The 17,788-nt window shown below is 27.1% G+C and overlaps 3 protein-coding genes across 5 annotated transcripts; 1 reads left to right on the top strand and 2 right to left on the bottom strand.

The window, feature by feature from the left end:
* Positions 1-222: 222 nt before the first annotated feature.
* Positions 223-3,353, top strand: LOC126838486 (protein lin-37 homolog). 2 transcript variants are annotated; one of them, XM_050572971.1, is made up of 7 exons: positions 223-446; positions 1,210-1,290; positions 1,348-1,459; positions 2,297-2,470; positions 2,552-2,741; positions 2,874-3,009; positions 3,217-3,353. In XM_050572971.1, the coding sequence occupies exons 2-7, from the start codon at positions 1,212-1,214 to the stop codon at positions 3,246-3,248; spliced, it is 723 nt and encodes a 240-aa protein (XP_050428928.1). In that variant the 5' UTR covers positions 223-446; positions 1,210-1,211; the 3' UTR covers positions 3,249-3,353. The 2 variants fall into 2 exon arrangements, with proteins under 2 accessions (XP_050428928.1, XP_050428929.1); XM_050572972.1 differs by having other exon boundaries at positions 225-446; positions 2,874-3,022.
* A 149-nt stretch (positions 3,354-3,502) lies between these two features.
* Positions 3,503-14,098, bottom strand: LOC126838630 (TBC1 domain family member 9-like). 2 transcript variants are annotated; one of them, XR_007685718.1, is made up of 21 exons: positions 13,697-14,098; positions 13,465-13,631; positions 12,575-12,833; positions 12,305-12,494; positions 10,707-10,783; positions 9,307-9,360; positions 8,687-8,891; positions 8,404-8,618; positions 7,687-7,946; positions 7,350-7,553; positions 7,016-7,274; positions 6,823-6,895; positions 6,585-6,740; positions 6,174-6,359; positions 5,887-6,084; positions 5,644-5,803; positions 5,499-5,579; positions 5,224-5,409; positions 5,014-5,063; positions 4,724-4,936; positions 3,503-3,588 (listed from the first exon to the last, which is right to left on the bottom strand). XR_007685718.1 is itself a non-coding variant. In XM_050573192.1 (20 exons), exons 1-20 carry the CDS (start codon positions 13,738-13,740, stop codon positions 4,796-4,798), a joined length of 3,165 nt encoding a protein of 1,054 aa, XP_050429149.1. In that variant the 5' UTR covers positions 13,741-14,098; the 3' UTR covers positions 4,582-4,795. The 2 variants fall into 2 exon arrangements, 1 of the variants encoding a protein (XP_050429149.1); XM_050573192.1 differs by lacking the exon at positions 3,503-3,588 and having other exon boundaries at positions 4,582-4,936.
* Positions 14,099-15,475: 1,377 nt separating this feature from the next.
* On the bottom strand, positions 15,476-17,788 carry LOC126838007 (peroxiredoxin-like). The gene is made up of 7 exons (XM_050572074.1): positions 17,586-17,788; positions 17,440-17,506; positions 16,393-16,537; positions 16,201-16,336; positions 15,974-16,102; positions 15,804-15,909; positions 15,476-15,736 (listed from the first exon to the last, which is right to left on the bottom strand). Exons 1-7 carry the CDS (start codon positions 17,616-17,618, stop codon positions 15,648-15,650), a joined length of 705 nt encoding a protein of 234 aa, XP_050428031.1. The 5' UTR covers positions 17,619-17,788; the 3' UTR covers positions 15,476-15,647.

The raw sequence follows: 17,788 nt of genomic DNA, 5'->3' as shown, positions 1-17,788 counted from the left end.
GGGAGTAACATAACATCGTAGCACGCAACATTCGTGGTAACCAAGGTGGATTTATAAATATCCATAGATCCATAATCCAATATCCATAGATAAATCCACCTTGGTGGTAACTGTGTTATCCCGATAAAATCGCTTATCATTTTTCGGCCAACTGCCCTGTGCACCCTGGTCGGTGGTATTCAGTTCAGTAGTTCTTGTGTGATAAGAGTCTTTGCCCGTTACCGTGTTAATTTTTATCAGTGTCCGTCGGGGTCTGTTGTTTATTTTGTAATAATATACAATTATAAAATATAAACATTTTACAAATGTTTAGTGTATAATTATTATTAAATTTAAATTTAATAAGCTTATTTAAAAACAGTGGTCTATACTAACTATTGAGTATTGCTTTATACGATTTAACAAACAACTACTAGATCAACAGCCAAATTTCATACAATTTGTCAGTAAGTCCAACATTTTGTCTAATTAGGATTTTAATTATTGTAGAGATTGCTCATTTTTTTTTGTAAAATCACAAATTTTTATTTCTATTGAAAATAGTGGTGACATTAATTAAACAGGAAATTATGTATTCTAATGTAATTTCAAGTATTATAATTTTATGAATTTCAATATTACAATTTTTTTGTTAAAAATATAAACATTGAGTTACATTGTGCATTAGTAAATATTATTACTTATTATTACACTTAGTTTTTAGAATTGCTAAGTAATGACTAAAATATTTCACACAAATTCATGAGCCTTTTTTATAATTTGTTTATATTATTAGTTTATTTACTTAAATATTTTGTTTTTTAATTTTAAAATATAATAGAAAAAGGTTTTCTTAAGAAAATTTGTTTATGAAGACTGTGAATCATTATTGTAACACAAACATCAAATCTCTTATCTAATTATTTTTGTATGGCTCTCTTGACTCTTGATAGTCTTTAAAAAGCTTTTATGCCTAAGTTTGGTCGTCTCAAAGGAATATGATTGTTTCTCTCTCTATACAGTCAGTCTAACACTTGCTGCTAAACACACGCAACCTTATCCATTGATCTAACTGTCCTCATTCTTATTTATAGACATAACAATATAATAATTGCATCGGTTGTTATTGTTTGTTTGCTACTTATTAATATACAAATCAAATACCTATCCAGTGATATTTTTCTACTTTATGTAGTATAAATTATAATTGTATACAAATTATTTTTATAGAAATGGTAAAGAAACGTAAAAGTGTGTTAAAATCATCTGCTCAAGTAATTGATTCACCCATGAAGGAACCGCGAATAATAAGTATTTATTAATGCATTAATATAATTTGTAAATTTATTCATGTATTCTACTTTTTAGGAGGTAATCAGTTAGAAAAAGCACGCAACAGTTTAAATGATGCTCTTGACACTATTGCTAAGAAAGAGCAAAAAAAAACTGAAATTACATCAGAGAGTGATGTTGCAATTTTGTAAGTATTCTCACTTTCCGTTGAAAATTTAATAAATAAAATTAGTTTACTGAACTTTTTCCAAAAATTCTGGCAAGATGAGTAATTACAGAAAGAAGGAAATGATCAAAAATCAAATTTACTATAAAGAAATACATTTAATGTTGCAATATTGGATTTTAAGAAGAGATATTTTCAGGGTGGCACGTATTAAACATAAATGAATAATTGGTGTATTATACGTATAATACATTATGTAATATGCATCTGTATTTTATACTTTATATGTTTTAAATTGTTCGATGTATAAAACTTATATAGACGATTTTGACCAACCCTGATATTTCAATACCTTATCATATCTACTAACAATATAAAGCTGTTTTACATCAATACAACATGGTCAAGAATTTGGCTGTGTGTAGGTCATTACTGACACAAAAACAAAGATTTGGTACTCTGTCAAACATACCTTTACTCTATACTACTTATTTATTTCCTTCTTGGTATGACTCAAAATTATTTATTACTACTTCTTTGTATCTTTGATTACTCCACTTACTTCTATTTACAATTATACAAAATTTAAATAGACAAATTTTAAAGCTACAAATTGAAGAAAAAAATCATCAAAATGGACCTGGGCATTTTATTGTGATTGGATGACACGCTGTCATATAGGAAATTGTATAATAGTTAAGAAGTTTTAGAATAGAATAGATTAGAAGTTTTGTATGATATAGTAATATAATTTCCTCCATCAATAGTATTTTATATAATTAAATATTTACTTCATTATTTGATAATAATGTATGTTTTATTAATATTGTTAATAATGATTAAAATTCACAAATATAGAGATGAAAATGAAACAAATAAGAAATTGAAAAAAAATGAATCAAAACAAGAAGTTAAAGATTCGTTAGTATTGAAATTACGAGATCGTAGTATTGACTTGGCTTCATTTACTGAAGATACATCCATGTACACTATTTGCAGAGCATGGATAAAAAATGATCCATTATCGGCAAGGTGAGACATTGAGTGTAAAATAAATTATATAGACTAAATCATCATAGAAATAATGGTACATATTATTATTTTTTTTTTTAGACAATCCAAAAACAAGAAAATTGATAATTTAGAACATTCTTTGAAAAGTGAAAATGAATCATCTGTTTCTGAAGACTTTGTATACAAATTACCTACACCAAAAAGTAAATCAGAAATTGGAATTAATGTTGATTGTAAAGTACCACACAACTTACCAAAAGATACTTCATCATCATTAGATTTGAAAGACGTAATTATATTTTGATTAAACGAATACAACTTCTAACTTAATTACTTTTACTTTTCTGATTATATAATATATTATTGTAAAATATGCTCATTACTCATGTTCAAAAATATGTTATAAACTTTTGTATTATAGAAACTAAGTGAAGTCCCAACTATAAATGAACTTCTTAATGAACACCACAAAAGATGGGTTTGTGTTCGCCAAAAGTGGATTACATTCAGCAACCATAATGAATCCCGCTATGTTTTGTCAAAAAATGCATTGAGTGGTATGTTAAATAAGTAAGTCTTATCTTATAAATTATAATATATATGATTCAATTTAAGAAATTTACATTACCGGCACAATAAATATACCAACAAACTTTTTTTTGTGTGCTTTAATTGAATTTTATGTATATTAAACTATATTGTAGTACAAATTATGAATTAAGCTTAAATTAGTTATAAAAACACCATACTCATTTTTGTTACAGGGATAACAATGTCTAATTCATTTTATTTATAAAATTCTACAAGTGTCAATAAATGTTTGACAAACTGTGTACAAAGTTAAGTGTGTATTAATTCAGCTTATAAATTATTTAATAAAATCAATAAGGTTCTTTTTCAATTTGTTTTTTTCTTTTTTATTGTAACTTGTAACTGAATTTTGTGTTTAAAATTGAAATTAATAATAAATTATAATTAAGTACAAATTGTTCATCTTTATTTAAAAAAAGTTAATATCATAATGAAAGACAAAAAATGGTTTGTTTTAGAATAAAATAAAACTGTATTGAAGATTTAGACTTCCCACTCAGCAGTGCATGTTAAATAAGATCAAATAGTTAAGCTTATTAACATTTCTGAAAAAAAATAATACGGAACATAACCATTATAGGATAACTAACAATTTATTGAGATATAATTCAATGTGTGTTCAATAACCACTGCTCACTATGACACTATTGTATTGGTCAGTTAGTATAAGTACCAAGAACAAATAAGGAACAACCACAATTTTATAGATTGAAGTAGAGCTAACCTGAGAAAACTATAATGTCAAGCTCCTAGAATTGTTTTTATATTAAATGTTTTAACTCAATTTCTAAGATTTTCAAAACTAGCTCTTTTCCAAGTAAAAAAAAAAGAAATACCTGTAAAAATGCATAAACAAATTGAATAATAAATAACAACATGCAGATCTAGCCATTATTTTAATAACTTTAAAAAAACTAAAATTCACATCATTAATATAAATAAAAATATATTAAAATAAAAATTCAAAATATATTCAAATACATCTATATTTAAACATGTTTAATAAATCAACATTTATTTTTAAATATTTCAAATTTAACTTAAATCACTTTTGATTGAAAGATAAATAAAATAATAATTTGAATACAAAAGTAATCTGAAAATCCCTTAATTTTTTTTTTAAATAGGTCATTAATATTTTGGGCAAGGGAGATGACAGAAGCAACTGTCAAAGAGATGCAAAAAGTGATCCCTGGGTATCAAACGATCTTAATGGTTGTATATATTTATAAGAAATTCTGTTTTTGAAGAAAAAAATGTTTTTTTAAATAAACAGGTGGTATTTTCCAAACAATTTTAGTATTTAAATGAAATATTACTTGAAAGTATAAATAAAAAATTATTTGTTGCATTAAATAAAAATCGATTTTAAATAACTCATTGTTAAATGCCCAATTTAGCATTATGCAAAAAAAAAAATTGATTTAATAGTTTAAATAATAATTGGAATACATGAATATATGTTAATATACATATATATATATATATATATATTTATTTATTTTTTTTAACTTGCATGTATTAATGATTAAATAACAATAATATAAAAATATATAATAATAGAGTAAAATTATTTATAGTAAAAATTATTAGTAATAGTTTAACTTGACGATAAACCCTGTTAAGTAAGTTGAAGAGTCTACAACTAAACACTATTTCATTAATGAAATATTTTTTTACCGTTATTACTATTTATATGATGATGATGATAGCACATTTCAAATTATCACATAATGAAGTCCATTTAAAAATTTACTTCTCTCTTAGTCGTTTCAATGATGCAGATATATCAACTTTTGAACCAATAAACTCGACTAATCCTTGAACTGTCAAAGCAGTAGCCACAAACTGTTCGGCTTTTATTGACCATTCAGTATTGGTTTGTTTATCAGACTGTAATAAAAAATTAATAATATAATTTTACTAGTTATTAATTCTAAAAACAATTGCAATATTTTACAATTGCATACCTCACTTAATTCTTCTTTATTGAACTCCCCTAGTTCAAGCAATATAGCTCCTAAAAATATTAAACCATTATCATTATTATTATTTTTTTTTTTACTAAAGATATTGACACCCGCGATATAAAGGAGTATGCTTCATTTGCTATACTATTTTTATAACAAGTATCTATGTATGTGTATTGTTAAAGACTATAATAGTATTCCATAACATACCAACTCTAGAAATGTTGTTATGCATTTCCTGGTCTTGGGGAGAATTTCCAATGAGATCATACAAAGTTTTGCACAGTGAAACAAAATGGTCCTCGGACATAGATGGTAAAGAAATTGGAGGACTTTTAGATGATGGAATCCTCCGTACAAAAGATCTTAAGAGCTCTAAATCATCAGAATTATTTTCTAGAAAATATAATTATGAAGTCTTTAGTAAGTAAAAAATAATTGAATAAAATATTCTTATTTTCTAATTGAAACACAATTACACAAACCTTTACTTGAGCTGCTGCCCACATTTTGATCAAAATATTCAGCTGCTTCAGATGCTAATTCAGCCCCGTTTACTGAATTATCTATTTGATGTCATACAATCCTCTTGTAAATAAATATCAGTTAAAAAAAGTGAATTATTCTTACTTAGATCTGATGAAATTGAATGCTCATTTGTACAAAGGGCAGGCAAGTGAAGCAAATATAGAATTTTTAACCGAATAGACACATCTGCAGTAGATGTTGAACCTAATGCCATTACCAACTCACGAAAGTTTAAAAAACCATCATCGTTCATGTCCATCAACTGAAAAAAATTAGTAATTAAGTTTTACAATAAGAAATCAAGCTTAAAATACATCATAAATTTATAATTTTTAGAATACATACCTTAAATAATGGAACTGCTAGGCTGTCAGCACCTTTATGTTTTGCTAAAGGAGATATTGCTAAAAATAATGATTCAAACAAATCAAAGTCAATTTTGTAAGCTTCATAGGGCTCCATAGGCGTTTCAGCTTTAGGAGGTTCAAAATTGGTTCTTTTCCGTACAGCGACCACTTCTTCTCTCACAAACTTTAGTAGGTCCTAAAAACAAATATAAATCATACAAATTTAAAAAATGACAATTTAATGAAAAAAGTGTTTGTTGAAAAAAAATTCAAAACTAAAATTACCATCAGCTCGTCGGATGAGAAATAACCATCTGGTTTCAAAGATCTTACAATATTTTTTTCATTACCGTCTTCTAAAGATTGAACTACTTTAAGTCTGTGCATAATACGAAGATTTTCAATAATTGTACTCGTAACAGATCCAAACTTTTTATGGCCATTTTTTATTAACTCTTGAACCGAGACACTCTATTATAAAAAATATATTAATTAGCAAATGTTTTATAATTTTAACTACAATAATGCAAATAATATCTTTAATTCAAAAATATATCATGTACTTTGTTATATCTTTAAGTAACAACCATTTAAAATATCTACCAATAAATACTACAGTAAAACACATTTGCACAACATTTTCAGTAAAACTAGTGTTTGTATAAATGAGAATTATTATTTAATACATTTAATTACCCTGTCTACTTTTTCCCCATCTTTATACATACTGCAATGCTCCAATTCTTCATTGTAGATACCTGTTAAGTAATTGCAAAGGGTTTGCATTGCTTCGCCATCATCACGACAACAGGCCAGTCTATTTTGATTCATTTCTAAAATAGACAAAGCCACCTAAAACAATAGTATTACAAGTTTAGTATAAAAAATGAGTTGTTACTTCTTTTTTATAGCTGAAATGAATAAAAAAAACTACCTGAAATATGACTTTTGCTCCATCAAAAAAAAACCAGTCTACAATATATATAGCACTTTGATATGGTATAACACTAGAATATATAAAATCTGTGTTATAATCATAAACAAATATTAAATTATTATTACAATTTCAAGTGGAATCTTCAAATATGTATTTATCGCTGAAAAAATGTATTTTAATTGTATTTTACCTAAGAAATATTGTCAGGAACCAAGATAACGATATCATTTGTATCAGACCAAGTCTATATAAAATATCGTGAATAAGTGGTAAGTGTTGTGCTATCAAATTATCCATGACTCCCTGGTCAACCAGTGCTCCAACCACCTTATTGTTATAGTAATCGGGTAACATATTTTCACAGATACATGCCAATTGCCAAAAAGCTTCTTCCTCTGTACAGTATATTAACAAAACAGAAGCCACTATGTTCATAGCTTGACAATATCCTAAAAATGTAATAAAAAAAAAATAAAAATTTAAACCTCATTAAACATTAAAAGTTAAATTAACACTTTTGGTACCGATTTGTGGGTTTTTTGTAGCATAAGCTGTTAACACTCTGCGTAATGTGTCGATACCGATTTCTGATTGAAAAGCCGGATGCTCTGGTAATGATCTATGTAAGTCTCTTTCAATTTCGTCATGTGATATGGATTTTGTTTTGGATGCAATATTGACTAATTCTGTGTAAAGTCCAGGGTTAGCCACCATATCATGGTGCGCACCTGTACAAAACAAACAAATTATTTACAATACCATATTAGTTTTTTTATACAAATTAAGATATATTACTTAGCATAACAAAATACTAATGAAAACAAATAATAACAGTCAATATTAAATTATAATACGGTATACCTGAAAATGTTAACCAAAGGTTTGACCTCATAGAATCTGGTATACCCTTTAATACCATCTTGATCAAATCTTTTGTCTTGTACATTGAAACGCCTGATCCGTGTTCCTTAAAATATTCATTCCAAGCAACTTCTTTTATTTTTTGATGAACTTTAATAATTTTATCTTCACTTTCTTTCATTGGAAACGTAAGCATTAATGGTTTCATCATTGTCCAATCAGACTTTGAATCAACAGCATTATTTTTAGAGCTTGAAATCCTTAAACAAATTATTTCATTAAATATTTATATACTTTTAATAAGAGATCAAAATGTAATTCCTAAAAAAACGTGTTCTAGAAAAATTAGTTAAATTATTAGTAATTCAATATACCAAAAAATCATAAAAACCTAAGAAAATTGTTTTTTGTAGCAAATATAAAAAGTATTATGAGAGGAAATGAAGGAATGGAGAGAAAATCATTCTCTATGAAGGGCAGAACACTGGAGAGAATATGTAAGGCGTCACATGAGAAAGGATCGGTATAAAAAAATTTAATATTACTTAATGTTTGTTATTATATTTGTAACAACAAATTTTTAAATCACTTAAAAAAATGTATAACGCTTACAAATAATGTCAGCTTTATTTTTTTTATATATATTAAAAGGTTGATTGATACATTGTTTACTAATTTTATTTAAGATTATTGATACAGTTGAGTATAAAAACTTACGATTCTAAATTGCCAAGAAGTTCAGATATCTTCTTCAAAAAAAATGATCTTTCCAGAATATGTGAAAATATAAAGACTGGAGGTTTATCATTAGTGGATGACGTTTTCAGAGTTATAATAACCGCATTATTAAAAGCTGGATCATTGGTATTGTCTAATTTTTCAACTTGAGAAATATTACACAATGGAATGACAACATTTAGTGGGTCTTTTGACTGAAACGAAAGTATTAAATTAATTGGAATTAATTACTTTATCTTAATGAATTAAACAAATAACCTACTTTACTGTTAAAACACATAAAGTTTTGTGACAAATACACTTGACCCCAAACGTGTTTTTTATTATATGGAGTAAATAATGTAGTATTACTGACACCATCTAATTTTTCACTTTGAGGCAATTTAAACAGAAGGCGATACAGTTCAGACATAGCTCGAGCATCTAAATCACGCTTGACAAATGACTGTTTTTTTGGAACATGTTTACTAAATAAAAATATGTATTATGTAACATAGTTTTCCAAATACAAGAACTATTAAGAGACATCAAAACTTTAGTAGCTATTAAATTATAATAATTTTGATTATTGAAGATCAAACAATTTTATTTTATATTATACTTACACAACATATTATAATTTTTAAGATTGTCTGTCTCTTTTAACAATAAATATACAAAAAAAATTTGATGGTTAAAATGTTATTCGCAGTAAGCGGCATGTGCTTAAAAGGAATTGAAACATTAATTTATTCATAGTCGAAATTATTTTATTATGTGTTATGGATGCTGTAAGTTTTTACAGTACACCCAGTGATATAAATGAAAATTATTTTGTGTTTTTTTGGAAATAGGAAAAAGGTTGCAAACAACAAATAGCATTTCAACCGATTGTATGCTTACCTAAGTTTTTGTAGAAGATTATGATCTTTATCAAACCAAACATCATTAATTATTCTAAAACAAATAAACATAAGTTTAACTATAATACAATATTTAATATCAACATGAATTAATAGAATAAGCATTCCTCTATTAAATTTATAAGTTTTAAATTGATGTAAATTTAACTAGTATATAATGGCACTGTATGAGTTGTGGTGGTGGTATAACGGTGGAGGCAGCATCGATTGATAGCTGTATACATGCCATTTCCTCTGACCTAACCTAAACCAGTTTGCTAGGACCCATGATGAGGCAGAAGTCTGGTTCCAACAAGACGGAGCCAAAACTCACACTTTTAACTTTCGGGAAAGGCCATAGCTCGTAGTGTCATTTCCGGTGTAATGACAGCCACTGCCTGGGTGATTGCGTTTTTAAGTCCCCAAAGAAAAAAATCACAAGGGGATAAATCGGGTGACCTTGGCGGTCAGGTGATGTCTCCTCGCAAAAAGAAAAGACGTCCAGGAAACAACTCTCTCAAGATAGCTAGGGAGTGCTGCGAAGTGTGACCTGTGGCACCGTCTTGTTGGAACTTCTCCCTCATTGTGGTTCCTAGAAAACTGGTTTAGGTTAGGTCAGAGGAAATGGCATGTGTACCGCTATCGATCGATACCCCTTCCATTGTTGTACCACCACCACAACTCACACAGTGTCATTTCTAAATAGGGGAGGTTTTTTTTGCCGGACCCTGTATATACTAATTATAAAATTATGAAAAAAAATGATAATAAAAAATTCTAATTGTTGATTTGTAGATGAGGACACTAAAAAGAAAGGTCAATTGTACTTTTTTTATTTTTATATTATGTGTGCATTTCTAAAAAATAAAATACAAGTACAATAAATATATAAAAATGTAATACCATATTTAAAGACAAAATTTACAATTTAAAAATTAGGTGTAATAAAAAAAATGTTTGTCTTAAACTCAAAAACTATTTACGACTCTCAATTTTATTTGTATTATTATTTTTATACTCCGTTTACCGAGAGAATGTATCTGGCGGCCGACCAAATTTTGTCTATTCTTACGCATCCTCCCCAAAAAAACATGCTGGGGCGCCTCCTACCGAAACATATTGCATGCTGTTGGCGCACCATCGGAGTGCTTTGTTTTTGTGACATGTATGTAGGCACACACAGGCAGCCGTATGGTGGGGGAAATTTAGCCTGAGACAATACCATTATGTCATTTAGATACGTCAAGCAGGACATATTCACTGGTTGAACGGAGTATAATATCAAAATTGAATTATGATTAAGAAGACAAAAAGGTATAATAAAATACACCTTTCTTAAAATAGTAAAAATTTATAAATCATTAACAATATATTAAAAATAAATATAAAAAAAGGGATTACCCTTTCATTGCTAGATTAACAAGTTGCTTCATCAATTTATATACCTCTGAATTATGCAGGAACATCGAAAAACAATACTAAAAATGAAAATAAGTATGTAAAATAATAATTTTCATTCGATTGCAATATCAATTATTTCCCCAATGATAAATATGTACAATATCCATCAGTCTTTAAGTTTAACCCTGTAATTTAGATAATCAAAACAGAAGCGAGTCCAAAACGCTTTAACAGAGCGAACCACTATTTTTTTTCTCAAAAATAAAAATGAAGTAGGTACATACTTGTGTCTGACTAATAAAGTAAACCATTACTATATTCTATTTATAGATAAACCCGTTTTAGTATGACATTAATTAAAATATTATTTGGTTTTAATCATAATCTTGAATAAAAAATAGGATGATTTGTTAAAATGGATGGAACAATAGTTATTGTCTTAAATGCCATCTCCATACCGATCTTCAATGATAAATAAACAAATAAAAATGCTTTAAAAAATTATAGTAAATACTATCTTTTTAATATTTATTCTATATTTCAAAGTATCATAAGATCCTATAGGGGTAGTAATCTTTTTTTATACTTGAGGGACGATTTTAATGCAAAGGTACTTTTTCCATTTGTAAGACAAGAGTAATACACATAATCCTAATTTAAGCACCTAATTTGGTGGCAAATGAATTTGGTGGCATTGAATGAAACCAAATTTAAAGCTCAATTCACATTCCCAGTCTCGGTTCGGTGTGATCACGGTCAGGTCACTATCCGGTCAAAATCAGTAGTGCGTAATCGAATAAAACGGTTCACATTATTGGTCAATATGCAATCCAGACCGTGGCGAGCACAAGTTTTTAGATCGAGACTGCCTAGTGTAAATTAATCAACGTGCTAGTCCGGTCCAATGAATGAACCCAAAACCGTCTACTCTATTTCCTATCTCTTATTTCTTCCTCTTCATTAAGAATTAATGCGATTTTCATCAAAGTTCGCCTTGAAAATATCATCATGTCAGGATTCGACAACAACATCAACAACACCTCGTGAAAACGAGCTGACTGTCTAGATTTGATTATTTGTGATCGTAAATGTGAATAATACGTCATAATCCTTGACCGTAACCGAACCAAACTGAAGCCGCGAATGTACATTGAGTTTTAGACAAAACACACTATTTCTTTTTTTAAAACGAGATTGAAAAATTGAAATTTAGTTTATAATGTACTATTTCGATGCATATTTTATTCAAAAAGTTCTTTTCTATTTTTCTAAAGAGCAAAATGGATTAAATTTTGCATTATCTGAATTATTATTATTGATGTAGTGAAAATTAGTACAAGGTAAAATGGGCTATTTATATAGTTTTTATTTAAAAATAACTAACGTTTCTATTTCATTTTAAAGCCACTTTAATAGAAATCTTGCTATACTGAACAACTTTAAAAATGGAAAGTGTCTTTTGTATTGAAGCTCACCAATTACGGTGATTCAATTAGGCTCCAAACATTTTTATAAAGCCGAAACTAAAAATACATGACTATAAGTTGACCCATTTCATTTTACTCCCACTGTATAGCTTTATACTAGAATTTACATACTTCTCTTTTGTCTCGTGTTGTGACTGTTATTGAATTTGATAACAGAACATTATTACTTTTATCTAAGCTTATTACATCGGCCCATCTAATTACTACTTTCTGTTCATTTCCTAATATGAATGAATGAAAGCACAAATACTCCACAGAGAGGTAAAGCCAACCTTGACGTGGAATTTTATTTTTCCAGTAGCTAAAATTATATAAATTTAATTTAAGTATGATATTTAAATATAACCCAATAGTATAACTTATTTTTTAATATTAACACACCTGCAAGAATAATAACAAACTAATACGCTGTCGCGAGATACATTAAACAAGCGATAAAATTTTATTGATGCATCTTTGAACGACTGTGAATCTTCTTCCCCTGGCCTCTCGGTCATAACTGTTGCAATTAAACTGTGAATTTTAGTACAAACAAACGTTGTAATTTGTTCTTCGTTTTCAAAAACTTTTAAATCTAAATTGCTTTGCAGCCATTCCCAGTCCTTAAATATTTCTTCTTCAGTTAATGCACATGCTATTTCTGAAAAAAAAGTATATAAATAATTTCTACTAAGCCACTTTTAATCAATTAATTAAATGTAATGAAATATGTTTTTAATCAATATTGATTTTAAAACATTTTTAATCAATAGCTTTTAAAAGATTAGAAAATATACATAATACTGTTTAATAATACTTAGTCATCTAATTTGATTATACAATGAACATGTTATTAAATATCAACTAACAAAAACTAAACTGATAAAATAATGATTTCATCATTTGATAAAAATAATTTAAATTAATTTATATGCCATAATTATCATAAAAATACAATTATAATGATTATTGGAATATTATGTTAAATCAAAATGTAATAGTAATGTAATACCTAAACACCATCCACAATTAATCAAAAATCTATGCATGTATTTTTTTTTATTAAGGACCATCACTATCTACTCCAATAAGTAGAAGGTTTCATTACTATTTAATTAAACTACTTTTAATGTTAATTTTCTAAAAATAATTAGAAAAATCTAATATGTTCATTTTTTTATTATCCAATGAATACAATAGAATTTATTTTAATGAAGTAATTTATTTGTTACATATTTTTTTTAACCAACATCAACAATTAATGTTTACAACAAATTACTAAATGAACATACCATAGTATACTTCAGATTTTGGTGTCTGGTGTAAAATTCTATAAGGACAAGGTTTTGTATCAAATATGCTATCAAACGTTCCCATTAACAAAGAAGAGATTTTGTTCCCTTGTCCATGTCCAATACGATGTTGCAGTTTGAAATATTCATTCGACTTTTCGGTTTGCCTTGAAAATATAATACATACAATATTGTCAAGTCAATAACAGCTTGATGGTAAGTAGATACTTACCAAAATGTATGAGCTATTAAAATCTCCTTAGGCTTCACCCACATCGTCACTTAATACTTAATATCTTTAGAATATCTATATTGTGTAAAAAGTTCTTACAAGCCTGAGAAATTATTAATGTAGTATAGCATATTGTCGTGAGCCGATCGTCACGTTCCGATTGTCAAAATAAACGTCCATAAATGAAATTAATATAAAAAATTAGAGGCTATTTCAAAGAAAACCAAATCACAAACGGCCATAGGACACTTCGAAAATATCAAATGTATATTTTATACATAAAACAACAACACAAACTATAAATTATGTACTGTGCCGACAGACTGGTACACTCATTCACTCATAGAATTATGAATATAAGACACATTTACTGGTTACTTTTTATAATAATAATAATAATAAATTATTATCATTTTTATCAAACCGACCAATGTTATCTGTTGATTGTATTAGCTTTATCAGGAACAGTACTATTATATCAATAAAAAGACAAAACAAATTAGCTGAAGCTGTATCATGTAGTGTGAGGGGGGGGGGGCAGAACCCTCAACCCAGACCCAAGGCCTCATTGTTCCAATAATGTCATTTGTCATTTCATTATTCATTATAGAATTTAGTATTATTGTAAGTTCTGCCACTATTATAGTTGGCATTTTCTGTTGCACGGTTCTATTTATAATAATTAACGAGGCATTCATTAAACGTTATCCTGTTGTTTTGCTGTTGACTCATTAACTGGTTGGCGGTAAAGAACATAATATATTATAGTACTTTGAAAAAAATCCTCCAGTTATAATAAGTTTTAACTAATTTGTTATGGACATTTCGTCCGTTAAAATCAAAGAAAAAGTAAATTATTTACAAAAAACACGAACAATTGTTTAGTAACTATTATTTTTTTTAACATGTGATACTAAAATACTTTGTTATACTTACCTGGTAAATACCCAAGTTAAATTATAAACTGTATCTACATTTAAAGTAATTAATAAATATTAAGGTAGGAAGTCAAAACCAGGTAATCTGGAAAAAATGAAAAAAATTTCAGACCCTAAAACCAGAACTCATAAGTCAAAAGAATACAGTTTTCAAACTCAACAATTTTTAACCCGTTTTGACTCCTTGTATTTTTGAACAATAATACTTAATATGATAGTATGAAGAAATCTATCGAACTTGTATATTAATTATTATACAGTCAATCCTACCAAATAAACCACAGTCTACACAGTTATGGTTTGAATACCAATTCCTATACTTTAAATGGTTACTATTGTCCGCCAAACTATGTTGTTGGAGGTGACAATAATATTAAAATATATAAAATCGAACAATAGTGGAAACATCTTACATTTTAGCATAAAAACGTTAAATTTTATACAAGTCAGTTGATATCTTCTGAGCTCTGTACTGTAGAATAAAAAGTGTATTTTGTTATAAGTAGTAAAATAGTTAGATATAAGTAGAACAATTCGTTCCTATATTTTAAATGTCACAATATTGTTTCCTGTCAATACGCTTTTTTATTATGGTATGTTTAAAAAGTCACTTCTTGTAAGAGGTAACATCTCATCTCTTCTTTAGAACCTACTCATTTTGTATTCACAATTTTTTAAATAAGATAGAGTTATCATTAAAACATTTCTTAAAGTTTTTACAAATCACAATATAAATAATTGTAGTTGTTTTGTTTAAAACATACTTTTATTAACTATTATTAAGTAAATTGACCAATCCCAAATTAAAATAATAATTATTATTTAAACAATTTAATATATAATAAAGCCATTCAAACACAACTAAATGCAATTAAAAATAAAACACAATTTAACATAAATATCTAATAAAATGTTTCAAGAAGTAGATTATTATAACATAAAGAATGAAAATACTTTATATCTAATTATATCTCTCAACAAGCTTTATTTGTTTCTATATAATTAAGAATGCATCACTTGTTAACTTTATCAAAATACTCTTTTGCTTGATTTGGATCTGGTTTGATTGTTGGGCTGTTTGGTTTCCAGTTCATTGGACAAACTACATATAAAAAGCAAAATTAGTTCAATCAACACTTAACCTGATAAAGTACATTATATAACTACACCTTCTCCATTTTTGTCAACAAATTGGAAAGCTTGGACAAGCCGTATAACTTCATCTACACTACGTCCAACGGGCAGATCATTTATAGTTATTTGTCTTATACAACCCTATGAAATGTATTTGTATCATAAAAAAATATACATAAAACATTTAATTAAAATAAACAAATACCTTAGGATCTATTATGAAAAGACCGCGGAGTGGAATACCATCTGGTTCTATTAAAACATCATAGGCCTTAGCAATTTCTTTATTGAAATCAGACAACAATGGGTACTTTAATCCACCCAAACCACCAAGCTGTAACTCATAAAATTAATTTGAATTTTGAAATAAATACAAAATAACATTAGGGTAATTTGTTAGAGGAAATTCACTAATTAATAAATAACATTAACCTTTTTAGGTGTATTGATAAATGCTAAATGAGAAAAGTGTGAATCACATGAACATCCTATCACGTGAACATCAATTTTATTAAACTCTTCAATATGATCACTGAATGATATCAATTCAGTTGGGCATACAAATGTGCTAAAATAGAAAATATAATAAATAAAAATTCATTTGAGTTAAAAAAAATACCTTACAAATCCAGTGGGTAAAAAAACAACACTACATATTTTCCAGCAAAATCAGACAATTTAATATCTTTTATTTCTCCATTAACAATTGCTTTTCCTTCAAATTCTGGTGCAGCCTGTTGAACTTTGACGTAAGTTGTAGGAGAAGAAACTAAAATTAAAAATTATTTTATAAAAAGTATAATAAAAAACAAACGATTAATTAATAACTAATATTCTTACAGGTAGTAGAATAAAGAATGTATTGTGTGTGTAAAGTATAAAACATGCATACAATTTGTCACTAATAACTCTACATATGAAACCACATCCAAATATTACTTATTTATAAAAAATGAAAAACTAACAAATTTCCAAATTTATATTTACATCTAGTAAAGCACTGAATTAAAACTATTTTAGTGCGATATTGAAAAATAGTTAGCACTAACTCTTTCAAAATGACTAAAATAAGTTATTTTGAAGCCATTACCTTTCACGGCCCTAATTTTAAATAAGAATCTTAATTAACAAATGAACATTTATAAATCCACCTCTTGTAAAAACTGAAAATAGTGTGGCAATTTTCACACATTTCACATAGGTTTAAGGTGTAAACATAAACGGCTTAAATCAGGTTGAACACTTATAATCAAACGGATAAAATAAAATTAATACTTTAATTAGTCTGAAATTAAAAATCTAAAATCTTCACTGTTTTAAAAATAATATTTGAAGTCGAATACGATGATTAAAATATATGAAAAAACACTAGTCAGGCAAAAAAAAAGGATTCCCAGTTTAGTAAATTTATTCTCTTAACCTTAATACAGGGTCTTTAATAACTCTAATTACCTACGTATTAATGTTATCATATTTTAACAAACCTTTTTGATTTTTACTTATAGTAAATTATGTACCTAGTTTATAACATACTTTAAGCAAATTATTATATGTTAAGCTACATTGTTTTCAGATAAAAAACTGAACTTGCTACTGTAATCTTAATTTTTAACAAAGTAACACAAAACAATTGGATACTTATTTCATCATGTATTTTTTAAGTATACTTACAAAATGTACGTAAAGCACTTTGGTTCACCTTGGGTGCATTTTTTGTAAGATTTTGAGTTAAATAGCTCTGAAATAATTTATAAGGTATAAATATATATTAATAAGTATAATTTATAATTGTATAAATGAGTAAAAGTTGAACATACAGATACAACAGATGAAGCTAATTTTTTAAACATTTTTATTGATATAATTTACACAAACGGCTATAAGTCAAATGAAAATACTATACTAGAGAATAAATTTACTGTATTACACAGTTCGTTATATAACAAATGAAATATGAAACTTATAAAAGTATAATATGAATGAACGGTTTGATAATGAATATTCGATTTCTTGAATGTGA

The sequence above is a fragment of the Adelges cooleyi genome, unplaced genomic scaffold (genome assembly GCF_023614345.1).
Source record: "Adelges cooleyi isolate 19-005CV unplaced genomic scaffold, UGA_ACOO_1.1 ACOO_flye_CR_arks_rails_tigmint_CR_PRNA_30, whole genome shotgun sequence".
Classification (NCBI taxonomy): Eukaryota; Metazoa; Arthropoda; class Insecta; order Hemiptera; family Adelgidae; genus Adelges; species Adelges cooleyi.
The sequence above is the reverse complement of the archived record's forward strand: the minus strand, read 5'-3'. Positions and strand labels throughout refer to the sequence as shown.

What these genes read in the sequence shown, in the direction of transcription:
- LOC126838007 (XM_050572074.1), bottom strand. Translation starts at nt 17,618, where the DNA reads ATGTTTAAAAAATTAGCTTCATCTGTTGTATCT. An exon ending in TTTTCATAATAGATCCTAAG is followed by an intron (nt 15,910 to 15,973) that starts GTATTTGTTTAT and finishes TACATTTCATAG; the next exon opens with GGTTGTATAAGACAAATAAC. An exon ending in TGTTGACAAAAATGGAGAAG is followed by an intron (nt 15,737 to 15,803) that starts GTGTAGTTATAT and finishes TTTTATATGTAG; the next exon opens with TTTGTCCAATGAACTGGAAA.
- LOC126838486 (XM_050572971.1), top strand. Translation starts at nt 1,212, where the DNA reads ATGGTAAAGAAACGTAAAAGTGTGTTAAAATCATCTGCTCAAGTAATT. An exon ending in CATCATTAGATTTGAAAGAC is followed by an intron (nt 2,742 to 2,873) that starts GTAATTATATTT and finishes TTTGTATTATAG; the next exon opens with AAACTAAGTGAAGTCCCAAC. An exon ending in GTCAAAAAATGCATTGAGTG is followed by an intron (nt 3,010 to 3,216) that starts GTATGTTAAATA and finishes TTTTTGTTACAG; the next exon opens with GGATAACAATGTCTAATTCA.
- LOC126838630 (XM_050573192.1), bottom strand. Translation starts at nt 13,740, where the DNA reads ATGTGGGTGAAGCCTAAGGAGATTTTAATAGCTCATACATTTTG. An exon ending in GAGCAAAAGTCATATTTCAG is followed by an intron (nt 6,741 to 6,822) that starts GTAGTTTTTTTT and finishes CTATTGTTTTAG; the next exon opens with GTGGCTTTGTCTATTTTAGA. An exon ending in ATAAAGAAGAATTAAGTGAG is followed by an intron (nt 4,937 to 5,013) that starts GTATGCAATTGT and finishes TTTTTATTACAG; the next exon opens with TCTGATAAACAAACCAATAC.